Genomic DNA, 20,176 nt, shown 5'->3' with positions numbered 1-20,176 from the left:
TTGGAAATCAGTGCAGGGGAGTACATAGAGCCACGTTCTATGGAAGATAGCCATCATTCCTGTTTTCTCTCCCACTTGTCTCAGTTATAAAAGTGTATAGACAATGTGAATAGCACAAATTTGATCAAAATAATACTGGCTTTTGCACAGGAGATCCTAAGAGGGTTGTGTGATTATGAGAGAAAATCATGTTCCAGTCACTCTAAAACATCTGGAACTAAGGATGGAATCAAAGGTTCTTCATTCTGTCCTTTGAAGTTGGGAAAACAACCAAAAAGAAGCCTAGTAAACTTATTCTACACAGAAATTAGGGAAGGAATACCCAGGTAACTTTTGTGGTTTCTATAAACAGGTTAAGAAAATGAATGAAGGAGACATTGGCAATAATCTTCCTCCACTACTACCATCAATGGATAAGAACTGCAATCTTGGCATTCTGTAGATGCCACTTACCAGCATTAGAGTTAAGCTCTTCATTTTCTGACTCGGTTCCATTTTGGCTTCCACCTCCATGGAGACTATTCATTGCCATGAGCTTCACCTTCTGTAACTTCATGGCCTCGACCATGGCAGCAGCTGTAATACCTAAAACCAAAATAGCCACAATTCAAATATGGGCTCTCTCTCAAAACATCTGAGGAAGGTTCATTTGTTGGCCTACAATCCAATTAAGAACAATGGGAAGTCAAATGGAAGCCGCAATTCAAAGTTTAAAAAAAAAAAAAGCTATTTTGAACTTCTTTGATCACCTCTCCATTAATCTTCCAAATGAGAGTCTTAAAGAATCCATTTATATAAATCTGAAACCACAGAGAAGAAAAGTACTAAAAACAAGCTTGTCTGCAAAATGCCTACACAGTAAGTTAGCAAGGTGGCATAATCCAAATGTAAAATCTAGGGGTTGCTGATGGCCCCCAACAGTTGCTTTACATCACTTCTTATGCATTTTCATTGAGTATGTTCAACAATATAAATACTGCAAATGAATAGGAGTGATCTGCAATTTACTATTGGGGGAATTCTGACTGGATCATATTTGGAAAACAGCATAAAGTTTTCATTGAAGCCAAGCTACTTGCTGCTGCCAAGGCCATCAACTAATCATCCTACATCTGACTGATGGCCATTAGTCAGAGAACACAGCTTCTAAAGAATCAGCCTTTTAGGACATAGAAAAAGGATTATGAAAAGATGAACAGTGTGAATTGGCTTATCCTCAAGAGCGGGGGCTAAGGATATCAACCAACACACAATAAGAAAACATGGTAAAAGTATAGTTCAAACAATAGAGGGATCAATCCTGTAGATGAGGTCATAGAAGCACTGAAATATTGAAGTTCTATCACGAAGCCAGAAAAATATTCACAAATGCAGGTAGCAACCACCTCTTTTGGGAATATCCACAACATATTTCAAGTTACAAAGAATGGGTACAGCCTCAAGTGAGCTTATTATTACAGCATGAGGAATTAATGATAAAAATTAATACCAATTACAAATATTTACTGACATTCACTACATTTATAACAACCTACCGATAGATATAAAATATGACATCCTTACCACGCTCAAAAAACTTAAAATAAGAAAAACCTCTTCAAATGCTGGTATTTTCCTCACAACAACTCTCTGAGGTGACCCTAAAAGAAGATACATTGCCTCGTTGACCTTCACGGGTAAAATTAAAGATTGGGTAAGATGATTAAAAGAAGGGAAAGAGGAAACCAAAGCCACTGGGAAAAAGGAATAATTTTATTAAATTCTATCAATTGAAGGAAAAAATGATACTGTGTTAGATAAATCATATGCTGAAACTGTAAAATTACACCTAAATTCTAAAATTTATCCTCAGTATTGGGTTTTTTTTAAAGTCTCATGAAAAACTATGCTTCTTTCTCAATATGACTGGTTTAAGGAAGGTAATCACAGTTGTGAGAATCAGCAGAAAGCAAACCATGAAGCTGGGGAGACTTAAAGACAGCACATCCAAAGTGATGGTATGGAAATTCATAGCATAATGTGCCTATCTTAGGTGTTTCCACAGAATTTGTTGCCAGAGCTCATTTATCTTTGGTTAGTCTTGCAAAGAGGCCTGTTCTTAAAGTGATAAAGAGTTAAACAGAAGAATTTGACCTAGTACAACCAAAACTGAGGACCTCAAGTCTGCAGTACTTTTACAGCTGCTTCTTTTTTTATGACTAATCACTCAGAAGAGGACACTAACTAGGAACAGCTATTAATGACTTTTTTCCACCTAACTTTTTCACGAATTTTTGTGACTAATCTCTCTATAAAAAAATGAACAATGTATCCCTGTAGCAGATAGACTAGGGAAAACCAGATAAAATATTTTTTTTCATGCAGCTATGGCAAGAAAATTAAGGAAGTACAGTTCACCATATACTCTGACCTCCAATGGTGAATAGCAATTTCTGAATGTCAGTTTCTTTTTGCACTCAAAAGTGTATGATGTAACTAACAATAAAATCCAGTAAACTTTAGATAAAAGACACCAAGAGTATTACTATAGTCAAGAATTACATTATCCTATAAGTTGAAAAGACAAAGGAATCTTACCATCTGAGACAGCACAGCATCATAGAAAATACAGTAGTCTTGGAATAAGAATTTTAAAAAGAGTTCAAATCCTTATTCTGCTATTTACTACCTTTGTGATCTTGAGCAAATAATTTCATCTCTTTTGACCTGTTTCCTAAGAAATTATGAAATTGGGAGGTAGAACCAGGTGATCTCAAAATTCTTTTCCACTTTTCAGACTTTAGATCTAGTCCAATTCTCTCATTTTACAAATGAGAAAACTGAGACTCAGTCATCAGCAGAAGAAAGAAAACAGAGGGAGACTTGACAGAAGCTGGATTAAATTTTTTAATGCCCTTAAGCAATTTAAATGGTTCCTGAGATTTTGCAGAAGTAGACTTCATTATATACTGTCTTGAAATACTATGTTTTCATGTATAGATTGCTTATCATTCCTCCTCAAGTCGCCTCTGCTCATTAATCATCTATATTCCAAACTGTAGATATACTTCTTTTTTATTATAACTTTTTATTTACAAGATATATACATAGGTAATTTTTCACCACTGACAGTTGCAAAATCTTTTGTTCCAACTTTTCCCCTCCTTCCCCCCACCCCCTCTCCCAGATGGCAGGTTGACCAATACATGTTAAATATGTTAAAGCATAAGTTAAATACAGTATATGTATGCATGTCCATGCTGTTATTTTGCTGTACAAAAAGAATTGGACTTTGAAATAGTGTACAATTAGCCTGTGAAGGAAATCAAAACTGCAGGTGGACAAAAGAGAGGGATTGGGAATTTTATGTAGTAGTTCATAGTCAACTCCCAGTGTTCTTTCACTGGGTATATGTAGTTGGTTCAGTTCATTACTGCTCTATTGGAACTGATCAGGTTCATTTCATTGTTGAAGAGGGCTACGTTCATCAGAATTGATCATCATATAGTATTGTTGTTGAAGTATATAATGATCTCCTGGTCCTGCTCATTTCACTCAGCATCAGTTCCTGTAAGTCTCTTCAGGCCTTTCTGAAATCATCCTACTGGTCATTTGTTACAGAACAATAATATTCTATAATATTCATATGCCACAATTTATTCAGCCATTCTCCAATTGAGGGGCATCCACTAATTTTCCAGTTTCTGGCCACTACAAAGAGGGCTGCCACAAACATTCTTACACATACAGGTCCCTTTCCCTTCTTTAGTATCTCTTTGGGATATAAGCCCAGTAGTAGCACTGCTGGATCAACGGGTATGCACAGTTTGATAACTTTTTGAGCATAGTTCCAAATTGCTCTCCAAAATGGCTGCATGTATTTGCAATTCCACCAACAATGTATCAGTGTCTCTGTTTTCCCACATCCCCTCCAACATTCCGCATTATCTTTCCCTGTCATTCTAACCAATCTGAGAGGTGTGTAGTGGTATCTCAGAGATGTCTTAATTTGCATTTCTCTGATTAATAATGACTTGGAACATCTTTTCATATGGATAGAAATAGTTTCAATTACTTCATGTGAGAATTGTCTGTTCATATCCTTTGGTTCTTTGACCATTTATCAATTGGAGAATGGCTTGGTTTCATATTATAAATTAGAGTCAATTCTCTATATATTTTGGAAATGAAGCCTTTATCAGAACCTTTGATTGTAAAAATGTTTTCCCAGTTTATTGCTTCTCTTCTAATCTTGTCTGCATTAGTTTTGTTTGTACAAAAACTTTTCAATTTGATATAATCAAAATTTTCTATTTTGTGATCAATAATGATCTCTAGTTCTTCTTTGGTCATAAATTCCTTCCTCTTCCACACGTCTGAGAGGTAAACCCTCCCATGTTCTAATTTATTTATAATTTCATTCTTTATGCCTAGGTAATGAACCCATTTTGACCATATCTTGGTGTACGGTGTTAAGTGTGGGTCAATGACTAGTTTCTGCTATATTAATTTTCAATTTTCCCAGCAATTTTTGTCAGTGAGTTCTTATCCCAAAAGCTGGGGACTTTATTATTGACCGTTTTATCCTTTGAACTTTACCTATTACACTGATCAACTAGTTTATTTCTTAGCCAAAACCAAATAGTTTCGGTAACCACTGCTTTATAATATAATTTTAGATCTGGTACAGCTAGGCCACCTTCATTTCATTTTTTTTTTTCATTAATTCTCTTGAAATTCTTGACCTTTTGTTTTTCCATATGAACTTATTGTTTCTAGCTCATTAAAATAATTTTTGGAGAGTCTGATTGGTATAATGCTAAATAAAAAGATTAGTTTAGGTAGTATTGTCATCTTTATTATATTTGCTTGCCCTATCCAAGAGCAGTTAATATTTTTCCAATTTGTTAGATCTGACTTTAATTGTATGGAAAGTGTTTTATAGTTTTGCTCATATAGTTTCTGATTTTCCCTCGGCAGACAGATTCCTAAATATTTTATACTATTGGTAGGTACTTTAAATGGAATTTCTCTTTGTAACTCTAACTGTTGGATTTTAGTGATAGATAAGAAGGCTGATGACTTATGTGGGTTTATTTTGTATCCTTCAACTTTGCTAAAGTTATGAATTATTTCTAATAGCTTTGTAGTAGAATCTCTGGGGTTCTCTAAGTATACCATCATATCATCAGCAAAGAGTGATAATTTGATTTCCTCATTACCTACTCTAATTCCTTTAATCTCTTTCTCAACTCTTATTGCCAAAGCTAGCATTTCTAATACAATATTGAATAGTATTGGGAATGGTTGCAGTTTATCCCCATTACATATGATACTTACTTACTGATGGTTTTAAATATATGCTCCTGACTATTTTAAGTAAAAGTCCATTTATTCCAATATTCTCAAGTGTTTTTAATAGGAATGGATGCTGGATTTTATCAAATGATTTTTCTGCATCTATTGAGATAATCATATGGTTTTTGTTAATATGGTCAATTATATTACTAGTTTTCCTAATATTGAACCAGTACTGCATTCCTCGTATAAATCCTACTTGATCATGGTGTATTATCCTGGAGATGATTTTCTGTAGTCTTTTTGCTAATATTTTATTTAAGATTTTAGCATCAATATTCATTAGGGAGATTGGTCTATAATTTTCTTTCTCTGTTTTCAACCTACCTGATTAAGGTATCAGTACCATGTCTGTGTCATAAAAGGAATTTGATAGGACTCCTTCATTCCCTATTTTTTTTTCCAAATAGTTTATATAGCATTGGGACTAATTGTTCTTTGAATGTTTGTTAAAATTCACATGTAAATCAATCTGGTACTGGGGATTTTTTCTTAGGGAGTTGATTAATGGCTTGTTCTATTTCTTTTTCTGAAATGGTACTATTTAAGTAATTACTTCCTCCTCTCTTAATCCTGGAAGCCTATATTTTTGGAGGTAGTCATCCATTTCACTTAAGTTATCAAATTTACTGACATAAATTTGGGCAAAGTAACTCCTTATTATTGCTCTAATTTCCTTTTCAATGGTGGAAAATTCTCCCTTTTCATTTTTAAGACTAACAATTTGATTTTCCTCTTTTCTTTTTCTAATGAGATTTACCAAAGGTTTATCTATGTTATTGTTTTTTTTTTTCATAAAACCAACTCTTAGTTTTATTTATTAGTTCAATAGTTTTTTTTTTACTTTCAAGTAAATTTCAAGTAAAGAATTTCAAGTTTAGTATTTGATGGGGGGTTTTTAATTTGGTCTTTTTCTAGCTTTTTAAGTTGCAAGCCCAATTCGTTGATCTTCTCTTCCTTTATTTTATTCAAGTAGGCCTCTAAAGATATAAAATTTCCCTTATTACCACTTTGCATCCCACAAATTTTGGTATGATGTCTCATCATTGTCATTATCTTGAGTGAAATTATTAATTGTGTCTATAATTTGCTGTTTCACCCAATCATTCTTTAAGATGAGATTATTTAATTTCCAATTACTTTTTGGTCTATTTTTTCCTAACTTTTTGTTGAATGTAGTTTTTAGTCATCGTGATCTGAAAAGAAAGTATTTACTATTTCTGCCTTCCTGCATTTAATTTTGAGGTCTTTATAGCCTAATATATGGTCAATTTTTCTATAGGTTCCATGAACTGCTGAGAAGAAAGTGTACTCCTTTCTGTCACCATTCAGTTTTCTCCAAAGTTCTATCATATCTAATTTTGCTAATATTCTATTTACTTCCTTAATTTCTTTCCTATTTATTTTGTGGTTTGATTTATCTAATTCTGAGATTGCAAGGTTGAGATCTCCCACTATTATAGTTTTGCTTTCTATTTCTTCTTGCAACTCTCTTAACTTTTCCTTTAGGAAGTTAGATGCTATCCCACCACTTGGTGCATATATGTTTAGTATTGATATTGCTTCATTGTCTATGCTACCCTTTAGGAAGACATAGTGTCTTTCCTTATCTCTTTCAATTAGATCAATTTTTGCTTTTGCTTGATCTGAGATAAGGACGGCTACCCCTGCTTTTTTGACTTCACCTGAAGCACAATAGATTCTGCTCCAGCCTTTTACCTTTACTGTGTATGTATCTCCCTGTTTTAAATGTGTTTCCTGTAAACAACATATTGTAGGGTTCTGGCTTTTGATCCAGTCTGCTGCCTGCCTTTGTTTTATGGGAGAGTTCATTCCATTCACATTTATGGTTAAAATTACTAATTCTGTATTTCCTGCCATCTTAGTATCCCCAGATTATGCTCTTCTTTTATTGACCCCCCTTACCCTCTTTCCCAGTATCAAACCTATGGGTACTACTTGCGTCATGCAAGCTCTCCTTCTTTAGGGTCCCTCTTTCCCCCCTTTGAATCTTTTCCCCTTTCTTGTACCCTTCCCTTATTACTCCTTTCTTTTTAATGGGGTGAGAGAAGTTTCTCTGTAAAACAAGTATGTCAATTATTTTCTTTTTGAGCCAACTCTGATGAGAGTAAGATTCACTGTTCCTCCCCCTCTTTAAATTCCCTCATATATGATAGGTCTCCTTCGTGGGATGTGGTTTCCCTCTTTTTATCTTCACTTTTCCCTTTTTCTGATACTATCCCCTTTCCATTTCTATTTCCCTTTTTATGTTATATTAGTAAAATCTTTAAATTATACGTGTACTCTTTATGTATATGCACAACAGAAATACAGTTCTCAAGGGTTCTTTTTACTTTTTTCTGCTTCTCTTGAGTCCTATGATTGGAGATCAAATTTTTTGTTTAGATCTGGTTTTTTCCTTAGAAATAAATGGAATTCATCTGTTTCATTAAATGTCCATCTTCTTCCATGGAAGAAAATGCTCAGCTTAGATGGGTAGTTTATTCTTGGCTGCATTCCAAGTTCTTTTGTCTTTTGGAATATCAGATTCTAGGCCCTTTGATCCTTTAATGTGGAAGCAGCTAGATCTTGAGTGATCCTTATTGTGGAACCTTCGTATTTGAATTGTTTTTTTTTCTGGCTGCTTGTAATATTTTTTCCTTAGTTTGATAGTTGTGAAAAATTTGCCACAATATTCCTTGGAGTTTTTATTTTAGGGTCTTTTCCAGAAGGTGTATGATGAATTCTTTCAATGTCTATTTTACCTTCTGATTCTATTACATCTGGGCAGTTCTTTTTGATGATTTCCTGTAAAATAGTATCTAGGCTCTTTTTTTCATCATAATTTTTGGGAAGTCCAATGATCCTCAGATTATCTCTCCTAGATCTATTTTCCAGGTCTGTTGTTTTTGGCAAGTAGATATTTAACACTTTTGTCTAGTTTTTCATTTTTTTGGTTTTGCTTGATTGATTCTTGATGTCTCAATCAATCATTCATTTCTATTTGTTCAATTCTGATTTTTCATGAGTTATTTTCTTCATTAGCTTTTTTTTACTTCTTTTTGTATATGTCCAATTCAGTTTTTAAATGAGTTGTTTTGCTCTATGGAATTTTTTTCCATTTTACTAATTTTTTTTTTTTTTTTTTTTTACTGAGGATCTATCTTCTTTTTCCATTTCACAAATTCTACTTTCTTGGGAGTTCTTTCTCTTTTTCAATTCACAAATCCTGCTTTCCTGGGAGTTCTTTACCTTTTCCAATTCACATTTCAGGAAGTTGTTGCTCTCTTGCATAGTTTCTCTTTTCTTTCCCTGCACTTCCTGGGAATTTTTTACCTTTTCTAATTCACATTTCAGGAAGTTGTTGCTCTCTTGCATAGTTTCTCTTTTCTTTCCCTGCACTTCCTGGGAATTCTTTACCTTTTCTAATTCACATTTCAGGAAGCTGTTGCTCTCTTGTATAGCTTCTCTTTTCTTTCTCCATTTTTCTTCTAGTTCTCTTTTAAGATTTTTTATAGTTTCTTCTAGGGGAACCTTTTGTGTTAGGGACCAGATTATATCCCCCTTTGGGATATTGTCTGGAGAATGTCTGCTATTAGTCTCCTCAGGATTGAAAACCTGCTCTCTTTCTGTATAGAAGCTATCAATTGTCCTTTTGATTTTTTTACTCATTTGTTTTAAAGCCTTTAGGGTCTGCCTTCAGTGCAAGGAGGTTACCAGCTTCTTCTGCAGAGCAGGGATAGGTATATGGACAGCAACTGTTCTGTCTATGGGCTGCAAAGAGCAGCCGAGCTTCGGGGGTGCTCTGGGAAAAGCTCCACCCTGGAAGTGACTCTGACTCAGGCCTGGGTTGTTCTGGCCGAGCAGAGAAGTGCAAGGAGCCATGCTGTGAGGATTAGCGACTGCCTTGAGGCTAGAGGCTGAGCAGCAAAATTATCACTAACACCCCCCACCACCACCAAAAGCCCGCTTTGAATATTAGCAGTTGCCCTATCCCTCACAGCACCAGAAGTGTCTCTGCCTGGGAAGCGTAGTAGAGCTGGGGAAATTCCACTGCCCCATGCCCAACCCCCACTGTGCAAATTACAGACTGCCCCGGGCTGTGCCCCCTTCCATGCAGATTTGTGACTGCCCCTCTTGAAAGCCCCTGCTGCAGTGCCACTGCAGAGCTGTGTTATGGTCTGTGCTGAGTCACTTCCGATTCTAGGTGGGCACAGCCAGATCCTGTTAGACTCTGGCATTCTTCAGAGTACCTTCTACCCTCGACTCTAATTTCTCTGCTGTTGGACTACTCTGCAACCAAAGCAAAGCAGTCAGCCTATGGCAGAGAGCTCTATGTAAACCTTCCAACCACCGAGGCCACCTCCGCTCCTGGTTCTATCCCTGCCTGCACTGATCTGTTCCTGCCACTCAGGACAAACCTTTTCTGGCGATCTTCCAGATTATCTTTGGCTGGGAAGTTGTTGTACTTCCAATCTTCATGAATTTTACCAGTCAAGCACTATTTTTGAGGCTGATTTTAAAAATTGGTAATGAGGGTATGAAAGGAGCTTAGAAAGTCGCATGTGCCTTCTCTGCCATCTTGGTTCCACACCCCCTGTAGATATACTTCAAGACTGTCCTAGGTCCTCCTCTCTTCTCACTCTCTCTTGTCTTCTGGTCTCTATAATCTGGCTTCCATCTAATTTTCCCAATCTGTATTTCTTTTTAAATTGATCTGTCTTTTCTTTTTTTTTTTATTCCTCTTTTCAACTTTTCCTTGAAAGACATCTGAACATGTCTTCATAAAGAAAATGACTAACCAGCTAAGAGAGAAAAGAACCAATACTGTACAGAGAAAAGTACTCAATTTATGTATAAAGGGTGCTCGACAGAACTGATTCTCTACCATTAAGCTGAAACTACAGAGTTTAGTATCTGGCCAGGAAGAATCATTAAATTTCACCCTAGGCCAGAGCCCTGTTATTCTATCCAGGAGGGCCAAGTGTCTCATCTCTTTGTGAACTCTGTACAGCAGGAAATAGAGAAAAGAATTAGCAAATATACATGAAAATGGTGGGTAGAGATGAGGGAGATAGAGGTGTATAACATAGCAGATGCATACAAAAGAGGATGAGAAGAGGGAAGAGCAGGACTAGACAAGAAAGTAAATCTATTAGGGATTTCGAGGAAGTACACACAAAAAAATTTTAGGGAGATTCACCATGAGCATGCCAATGGATGGTGTTCTCCAAGCCCTGAATTCCATTACTAATGATAATTGGGCTTACCCAACAGGAAGCCAGATTGGGGGTGGAGGGGAGGGTGTGTGTGTGTGTATGTGTGTAGACATGCACATAAAATGGGCTTCAAAGTAAGTTATCTTGCAGGGAATAAGGTGATTTCCTAATTGGTCACTGTGCCCATCCTTTCATATTACTTTGAAAGCTTTGCTGTCAAAACTGTGAACAAGTAAATTAACTAAAGGGGAAGTATGAGTAATCAAATCTTGAGGCTTACAATTAACTAAATGAAATGGAGAGCCAGCACATTGCAATATGGCTTCATATAAAAACAAAACATTTAATTAAATTAACAGTTAAGGGATTGCAATGAATAATTTGTGAAGAAAGAAATGAAAGGCCATCTCAATGTGCCACGTTCTCTCAGTCTAACAGGCAAGCACTGGGTAGCCGCTCATTCCCAATTTGCATCCCAAGCTGCTTGGGTCAAGTCCGTTGTGCTAAAACAGGAATGATGAAACATCTGGTAGCATGGAATGGTAATGTGATATACCACATTGAATTTAATAGCACCAGTATGGCAATTTCCCAGAAATTATTGGTTGAAAGATGTGGGTTCTTTTGCTTTCAAACAGAGGTGGCATTCAAGTTCCTATTCAGGTATGATTTGTATTGAGCAGGCCTTTTATTTGGAAAACATTTAGACTCGAGATGTCTGTGTGACACCTAAAGGGGAAAATATGTGCCTGGACTTCAAAGTAGAGGGATGGAGAAGCTGGGAATCCCCATGTCAGCTCTCACAGAATAGACATGGTTCTCTGATTCCTATTTACTGTTGGATATCCATAACAGAGACCAACTGGCCAGGAGCAGCTACCAGATTAAAAATAGCTCTTTCCAGAGGGAGATGCTACCCAATGACTGTGCTTGGCCAGATCTCGGCAAAGTCGTCTCACTTGGATAACAGGGACTGGCTATGCTGTCAGTTGAGAGTTGTTGTAGCATAAGTAAATAACCTCCGAATTTGAAAGGGGGAACAAAGTCTACCGTGAATACATTTTCCCATTGAACTTCTCATTATGCCAAGCAACTCTTTCAGATTAGAAGCTTCAGGTTAGTTGATGATCTGCAGAAATGAAGGGAATTCCTACACCTCCGAGTCTCCCAAATCAAGGAAATCCAAAATCAAGAAAAGATGCCAAAGTCTACAAAACCTACATTTTATAGAACTACACATTGATTCCACAGCAAGGCATAGGCATTCAAGGCAAGAGATCTACACCAGTTAAAAGGAAAAGGATGTATAACAAGGCCAATCTTCCTTTTCCGCCATGTTGTCTCTCTCAAGTGAGTGAGTTCTGTATTTGCATCCTCATCTCTTACTGGGGCCAGTGTTGCCCTTCGAAACAAGTCTGTGTCCACCATCCTGGGGAATCTAACCATAGTAAGGGTTGCCAAGGCTGCCATTCTTCATTCCTGTTTATGTGATTTTCTATGCAATGCAATCTACACGTTTAAAAGTCCAAAGTAAATGGACATCTCTTTGGACACTCCTATTTACAATAACTATCATGTGAGTACTTGAGAGATCGGCAATTTTATGAGCCAAGTTCTGACCAAAAGCCATCCCCCCCACCACCACTGGCAACATCAGAGATAAACACTAGGGAGCTGCCTGAGAAGTAAAGGGACTTTGCCAGGGTCACAACACTACTAAGTGCTCAAAGGATGACTCTCCATCACAGAAGTCCAAATACGAGAAGGGCATCACTTGTGAATGTAATTTCAGAGTAGTGAATTCTTATAAAAAGGAAACAAATCTTCAACTATTTGAACACTTTCTTTTCCCTGTCTTAGAGGGAAAATGTCTTGCTCACATCTTTTTTTTTTTTTCAGTACTGAGCAAATAGCAATTGTATCTCTTAGATGTGGTATAGATTTGAATTGGAAATTCACCAGGTTTCTTTACATAATCACTAACAGTTATTAATTAGCTTGCCAATGCTGGTCAATAGGGGAGTTCACTGTTGTCTTAGAAATGCAAGCCATAAGGGCACTTCTAATGACAATGGAAAGAAACATTGGAAGCAGTAATCTAAGAGCTCCAGAACTCATCGGGACTAGTGAAGAGAAACAATTTGCCTCGGATTAGCTGTGTGACTATGGGTAAGTGGCTTCATTGTGACAGGGTCTTTATCTGACAATGAAGAGGGTTTAACCAGTCGATCCTCTAAGATCTCCACTGGTACCAGTATTTTATGAGTTGATGATTCGAATACCAACACTGGCACTTCTGGAAAAAGTCAATGTGAAGCTAGAGGATCATCTAGAAGTGCTATGGGGCCTGGGTGGTCCCAGTTTTCAGACGTAATTCTTTGTTCATAGTGGGATTTTTCTCATGCCATTTGAAAGCCAAAGACATTTATATCATACAACGTTGTTTTGATGTAGGAAAAATATAGCCTATTTGCAAAATTCTCCATATTCTATTCCAGCCAGAATCAAGCTAGAAACTAGAGGGTGCTCTGAAGTCCCCCAAAAGCAGCAGGCACACTTCTCAATTAGGCCCATCTATCTCTGCTGACGTTACAGAGGATGGGCTCTGCCAAGCTGGGCATGAAGTAGGACAGGTGGTCTCACGATTGACTTAAGGTTCCAGCACTGAAGTAGCCACTGGTTTTCATAGCCATTCACAGCCTAGCAACTCCCTGAGCATTTCTACAGGAAAATCTAACAAGCAAATGTTTGCCCACTAGCCAAGGTGACTCACTGTCAGATTGGATGAGCCAAGAGTCACCGGAGAGTTCATACTTTGATCATATCCTTTACTAAGAGACTATGGATTCCATTGAATGCAATTGGAAAATTATTTTCTTTCTTCCTCTGTCCATTATCAAGCACAAACTATGGGGTGCTTTTTTAATGCCTGGGTTAAGCTGATCAAGAAGCATTTATAAAATAGTGGGTGTCAGACACTGTGCTAAGCACTACTGACACAAAGAAAGGAAAAGAGCAGTCGCTACCCTCAGTTTCCAGTTTAAAGGAAAGCCAACTTATGAAAAACAATGCAAACACAAGACATAGATCAAGGGAATATGTTCTCAGAAAGAAGACACTATTGCTGGGGAGGACCAGAAAGGCCTCCTGCCAAATGTGCTCTTTCATCAGAGTTTTGTAGGAAGCCAGGGAAACTGGGAGACAGGAGACAGGCCCACAAAGACAAACTGGCAGCTGTCACCAGAGGGGGTTGGGAGAAAATGGGGAAGGGGCAGCTGGGTGGTGCAGTGGATAGAGCACCAGCCCTGAAGTCAGGAGGACCTGAGTTCCAATCTGGCCTTAGATACTTCACACTTTCTAGCTGTGTGACTCTGGGCAAGTCATATAACCCCAATTGCCTCAGCCAAAAAGAAAAAGAAAAGAAAAGGGGGGAAAAATACAAAGACAGCACGTTGAAAAGGACTTTCAAAACTCAAGCAAAGGACCTGAGAGTTATTCCTGAAGATGAGGAAAAACAATCAGTTTACTGGGTGAGAGGAAGGTATGATGTGACATGGTCAGAACTCTGCGCTAGAAAACTATTTTGGCAGCTGAATGGAGGATGGATTGGAGAGGGGAGAGCCTTGCAGCTAGTCAATTATCACGCTTCATTGAAGGATTAATAGCCAAGACAAAAGAAAAAGAACAGCATCATTGGCTTTTGGGCTAATATCACCACCTTGACTGATGCTTCTTCCCTCTAAGTGTTCAAAGAAGGTATTTAAGATGCCCATTTGAGCAGAGCATCCCAAATGATTTGTGTCAGAAAATAATGTCATTCTGTCCCCCCTTTCATGAGGTGAGAAGTGTATGCATGGGCTCATATACTATATCAAGCAGTCGCTATAGCAGTTGGTTTATTTTAGCTGTTTTTCATTCTAAAAAGGGAAGGCTTCCTGGGGATAGGGAGAAGACCTAGACATAAATGCAATATAAAAACAAACAATTTCACTAAAACTTAAAAAAAAAATCCCATATGCACCCACCAAAAACAGGCCCCAGCCATGGTGTTTGCTATCCATAGGATAGATGGCCTTTCAACTGGTCTGTGACATTCACAGATTGTAAAATTCCAGACTGAAAGCCTGCAGGGACCTCTATTCCAAACACCTCATTTTGGGAAGAAAACCGAGGTTAAATATAAGTATACAAATCGCACATGTACTAAGTAACCTAGGAAGGATTTGGGGGTCAGTCCTCTGACCCCCAAGGGCATTACACCACAAAGCTTTGCCAAAGATCACATGGGTAGCAGAGGCCATCTCTAACCCTGCTAGAGACAAACTCCAAGGATGGTGTTCTGCCCACCCACAACATAGGGGACACAGAAATGTCACCTACCAAGTAGAGCCATATTCCGGAAAGAAAGTGATGAAGAAATATTGAATCACTAACTTAATTCACTTTAAACTCCCAAATCAAAAATAACAAAAAACCACTTGAGGGGAAGCCTGCAATTGTATGACTTGGCGCCACTTCAGCAAGTATCACTCATAGCTAAAAATGAGAGAGAACAAAGTAATCATTGACAGTACTAAGTCTAAAGGAAGAGGCTAAGACAGGTGAGACACGCGGCTGTTCAGAGACATCAGAATGAGTAACAATGATAAAATGTGTTTTGGTTGCAAAGATTCTCCTCTGAGGAGCCCTTTCAGAAATTTTGTGTTTCAGTCATTTCAGCTATATCCAACTCTCCATGATCCCATTTGTAGTTTTCTTTGCAAAAATACTGGAAAGCTTTTCCATTTCCTTCTAAAGAGGAGGAAGTTAGGCAAAGGAGCCTTGTCCAGGGTCACACAGCCACTCTGTGCCTGAGATCAGAGTGAAACTCACAAACATGAGTTTTCCTGATTTCAAATCCAGTACTCCTATCCACTGCACCATCTAGCTATCCTTTCAGAATAGGAAGGAATATAATTTTATTTAAAATTTGCTCCATGACATGGCTCTTTTCAAGAATGAGATAATTCAGACCAGTCCTAATGATCTTGTGATAAAGATAGCCATCTACACCCAGAGAGAGGACTGTGGGAACTGAGGGTACATCACAACATAGCATTTTCACTCTTTTTGTTGTGGTTTGCTTGAATTTTATTTTCTTTCTCATTTTTTTTTATTTTTTGATCTGATTTTTCTTGTGCAGCACAATAATTCTACTAATCTGTATGTCTATATTGGTTTTAACATATATATTTTTTACCATGTTTAACATATATTGGATTACATTCCACCTAGGGGAGGCAGTGGGGGTAAGGTAGAGGAACTGGAACACAAGGTTTTGCAAGGATTAATATTGAAAAACTGTCCTTGCATATGTTTTGAAAATAAAAACTTTAATAAAAATATAAAAAATAAATAAAATAACATAAAATTTGCTCCATTTATATTTTTGAAGAGATTAAAGCAGATGCAAGGGCCAATGAGAATGTCTCACCAGGAGGCTAAAAGGAAAATCAAGAACCACAATACCAGAGGAACGTTTTATTCCAGGAGTAGGACTAAGGAGTCGTTTGGTTGGGAAACAATGAAAAGATCAAGGGTTATCATTTCGTCTCCATCATTACAGCATATTCAATGGTATTCAAAGACTTACTTTTAAATAAATTTATCATTTACCAATATTTGTCTTTTTAAATTGTGAGCTCTGGATTTTCTCCCTTCCTCTTCCTTTATTCATTGAGCAGGCAAGTAATATAATATTAATTATACATGTGAAACCATGAGAAACATATTTGCATAAAAGAAGAAATGAGGGGAAAAATTATATTTCAGCCTGCACTCTTCAGTTCTCTACAGGTAGAGAGCATTTTTTGTCATTCATCCTTTGGATGCTGAGAATAGCTATGCCTTTCTCAATTAACTGTTGCTACCATATTGCTATTACCATGTTTACTATTAACCCAATTCTGTTTACTTCACTCTTTATCAGTTCACATAGGTTTTCTAAGGTTTTTCTGAAACCGTCGCTCATCATTTGTTAATAGCACAATAGTATTCCATTATAATCATATGTCACAACTTGTTCAGCATTCCCCACTTGATGGATCTTCCCTCAATTTCCAATTCTTTGCCACCACCAAAAGAGCCACTAGAAATATTTTTGTACATGTGGATCCTTTTCCATAAGAATTCAATTTTTATCAATTATAACAAACTTCTCTCAAATGCCTACCATGTGAAAGGGGAAGTCCAGACCCAAAACAAGAACAATACTAACATCAGGCAAAGCTTTGTCCTCAAAGTGCTTCTAGTCTACCCTCAGAATAGCATTTCCTGCTCTCCCCTTTTTTAGGACAAAAGGTGCATTAGGAAGGATCAGACGTATTCAACATTAAAACACATTGGGCAAAGTATACAGGATTGGGCAAAGGACTTGGCCAAGAGTCAAAGGAAAAGAATCATAACTGTATTCACAGATCATAATACCAAAAGTAGCTGAGCAAATTACGAGACTCTGGCTGTTTCTATGCCAATTAATAAAAGACTATGGTGCTATTTTGACTCTAAGGCTTCCTCTAGCCCATATGATGCCATCTTTCTTACCTCTAGCCACCTTTCCCAGACAACTGTTCAGGTTCTACTCTAAAAAGGTATATTTATAACTGCTCCATAAACACTGCGATTAGCAGGGCTAATAGATTCTATTTTGTCATACTCAAGCTCATCATCATGCTCCTAATGAAGCTATGCCTCTACTCTAATCATTCCTACCTCTCTGCACTGATTCACAACTTGGCCCAAGGATCTGTGAGGTCCCCATTGTCAAATGATAAGATCCTTGATGGCAGAAACCAAGTCTTATGCTTCTTGTGTATCATATAAGACATGGGAGTAGATGTCTCCGGACAGACTCGTTGAAGCAAGGCAATAATTTAATAGTTTCCAATAAGGAGATGTATATGAGGAACAGCATAGAGAGGCCAAAAGGGCTGGATCACAAGTATGAGGAAGGGAGGGAAATTTAAGAAAATAGAAAGGTAAAAAGGGACCAGGTTGCAAGGATCTTGAAATGGTGAGCAAATGATTTTATATTAAATCCTGAAAGTCATACAGAGCCACTGGAGTGAACTTCTGAGTGAAGTAATCGGTTAGAGGCAAAATCTGAACTCAGCCAAGAACATTTTGCCACTACTCTCTTCATGCAGCCTAACACTTCAATAATATTTTTACTATCATACCATATTACTCACTTGATAGTAAGCTCACAATCCACTAAAATCCCAAATTCTTTTACAGAAAAAGCATGCTTTCTAGTCAAGAGTCTCATCCATCACATACTTATAGAGTTGATTTTTTGAACACAAGGGTAGAATTTTGGATTTGTTCCTATTAAGTTAAATCTTATCAGATTACGCCCAATCCTCTAACATGTCAAGACCTTTTGGCATCTGTTCCATATCTCTCCATTTTTTCCCACAAGAACAACAGAAGAGACTGTGTCCAATAATTCATTAAAATCTATATAGCCTACACATGCAATATTTTCCTGACCTTCCAGTCTAGTCATACTGTCAATAAAAGAAAATGAAGTTCATCTGCCATAACTTGTTTTCACTCTTTGGTATCACTATGTTTTTTCTAAATGAATTGTATCCCTCTAATAATATGTTCACAAATTTTAACAGGAATCAGGAGATTCCTCAGTGATATATTGCCAGCTCCATTCCCATTCCTTTTATGAAAATCAAGACATTTCCCATTCTCTAGGAAAAGAGAAGACTGCAAAAGGCTAGTCTAATTCCTAACCCAATGGCTTTTAACTGATCAGTGTCAAAATGCATCTTATGATAGAGGTTCTTAATTAGAATTCCACAGACCCCAAAGGGGTCTGTCCATGGATAGATTTCAGAGGGTTCAAGAACTTGAAGGGGAAAATTACACTAAGAAACCATGACCGGTTTCCTTTGTAATCTCAAGTATTTCATTGTATCCATTTAAAAAGAGAATTCTGAGAAAGTGGCTCATAGGATCCATCAGATGGCCAAAGGGGTCCATGACACAAAAAAGTCAAGAATCCTTCACTTAAAGTGTTTTCACTTAAAATTTTATGTGGAAAGTATTTTAGTTTGACATCACAGAATATTAGTGTTTTAAGCTAGTCCTAGTAGAACAGAATTCTCAACCCTGTGCATTTAGTTGCAAAGTGCAACTTGGGATTGCCAGAATAGCCCAAGAATTGCAGATTCAATTTGTAAAGGATGTTAAATTCCATCTCATCTAACCTTCACATTTTCAACCTGTGAAAAATGTGGCCCAGAGGTGATTAACTCAAGGTCACACAGGCAGTGGATTGACCCCAGGCCTTCTCAGCGTTCCTTTTACTGGACCACAGTGTACATGGAGATTATAGGTAAAGATGAAATAATTAATAGAGGTCATTGAGAGGTGAGAAGTCTCCTCTTGCAAAGTAATTATAGCCCTAGGACTGGCGGATGGTTTGCCAGAAGGCCTGTGACTTCTGGTTTCTAAATTCTCTCTTGGTCCAGTTAACTATTTTTAGAAAGAAGAACAAACATGTTCTAAATACACACCCAATACCTTCAAAGGCTAAAGGAGCAATCTAATTCAAATGGAAAAAAAAGAAAGAGAGGTTGCAAAGAAATTTCTCCCCTTCTGCAGGGAGCTTCTGAATTCAACAGCCTGTTGCTGACTACAAATAAACAGATAAATAAATAAATATTATACATACATACATACATACGCACACACACGGCTGACAGAAGAGAATAGAAGAATAACATTGCAAATAAAACAACTATAGATACAACTATAGTTGTATCATAGTATGATGAAATATAGAACTGGGTGTCTTTGGAGATTTTATGGCATACAGGAGAGGTCCTGGGTTCAAATTCCAACTGCCATTTAGGAGCTATGTGAAACCTCTCTGTCTCAGTTTCCTCCTCTATTAAAAAATGGGGGGTTAAATTAGATGACCTGTTGAAATCCTTTGTAGTTCAAAATGTGTGACTCTACAGATTTGTAGAAGAACCGATTTTGAGCTGCTAATGGGTAATTTACCTTTCAAACGCCAGTTGATGAACCCTCTCTTTTGTTCTTGTTGATTATTTTCTTTTTCTCTCCTTGCTATCCCAACCCATGGTGTAGCCCAGTGGCAGTATTTCCATAAGAGCAGGATTCATCTATGCTCAAAGACACATGTAATTTGGGCAAGTTCCAGAATAAAAAGTACAATTTCCAAACCCTCCATACCATTATTACTACCTCCGGTGACCTGTGTAATTAAGCCTCTCTTCCTCTTTGGCTAATAACAGCTCTTTTCCATCTTTTTCCACAGAGGAGAGTATCTAGTGTGGTATGTATATATGGGAGAAGGGAGAAGGGGAGAACCTTTTTGAGCCTCATAGACTCTGTGGAGTTATGTGGCTTTTTCTCTTTCAGAGGCTCCTATTGCCTTTTCCCAAAGGGATCTTGAATAGGAGCATCACCTTTTTTTATGCAACAGGACAAGTCGTGATTGAATTAGCAATATGTGTCACTTTGCATGTATAATGAGATTGTCAGATTATGTTGGTAAGGAATCCATTTTCTGTTTGCAGTTCAGATGGTCACTTCTAATG

The 20,176-nt window shown here is 37.3% G+C and overlaps 1 protein-coding gene across 4 annotated transcripts in view; it reads right to left on the bottom strand.

The window, feature by feature from the left end:
- DACH2 (dachshund family transcription factor 2) overlaps positions 1-20,176 on the bottom strand; it is a 426,169-nt gene that overhangs the window by 127,703 nt on the left and 278,290 nt on the right. For all 4 annotated transcript variants that reach the window (XM_031944518.1, XM_031944515.1, XM_031944516.1 and 1 more), the window contains one exon: positions 454-585. In XM_031944518.1, the coding sequence (XP_031800378.1) occupies positions 454-585 (132 nt within the window). The remainder of the gene's footprint in view (positions 1-453; positions 586-20,176) is intronic.

Source organism: Sarcophilus harrisii, chromosome X (assembly GCF_902635505.1).
Source record: "Sarcophilus harrisii chromosome X, mSarHar1.11, whole genome shotgun sequence".
In the NCBI taxonomy this organism is placed as follows: domain Eukaryota; kingdom Metazoa; phylum Chordata; class Mammalia; order Dasyuromorphia; family Dasyuridae; genus Sarcophilus; species Sarcophilus harrisii.
Note: the sequence above shows the minus strand (reverse complement) of the source record. Positions and strands in the feature narration are given on the sequence as shown.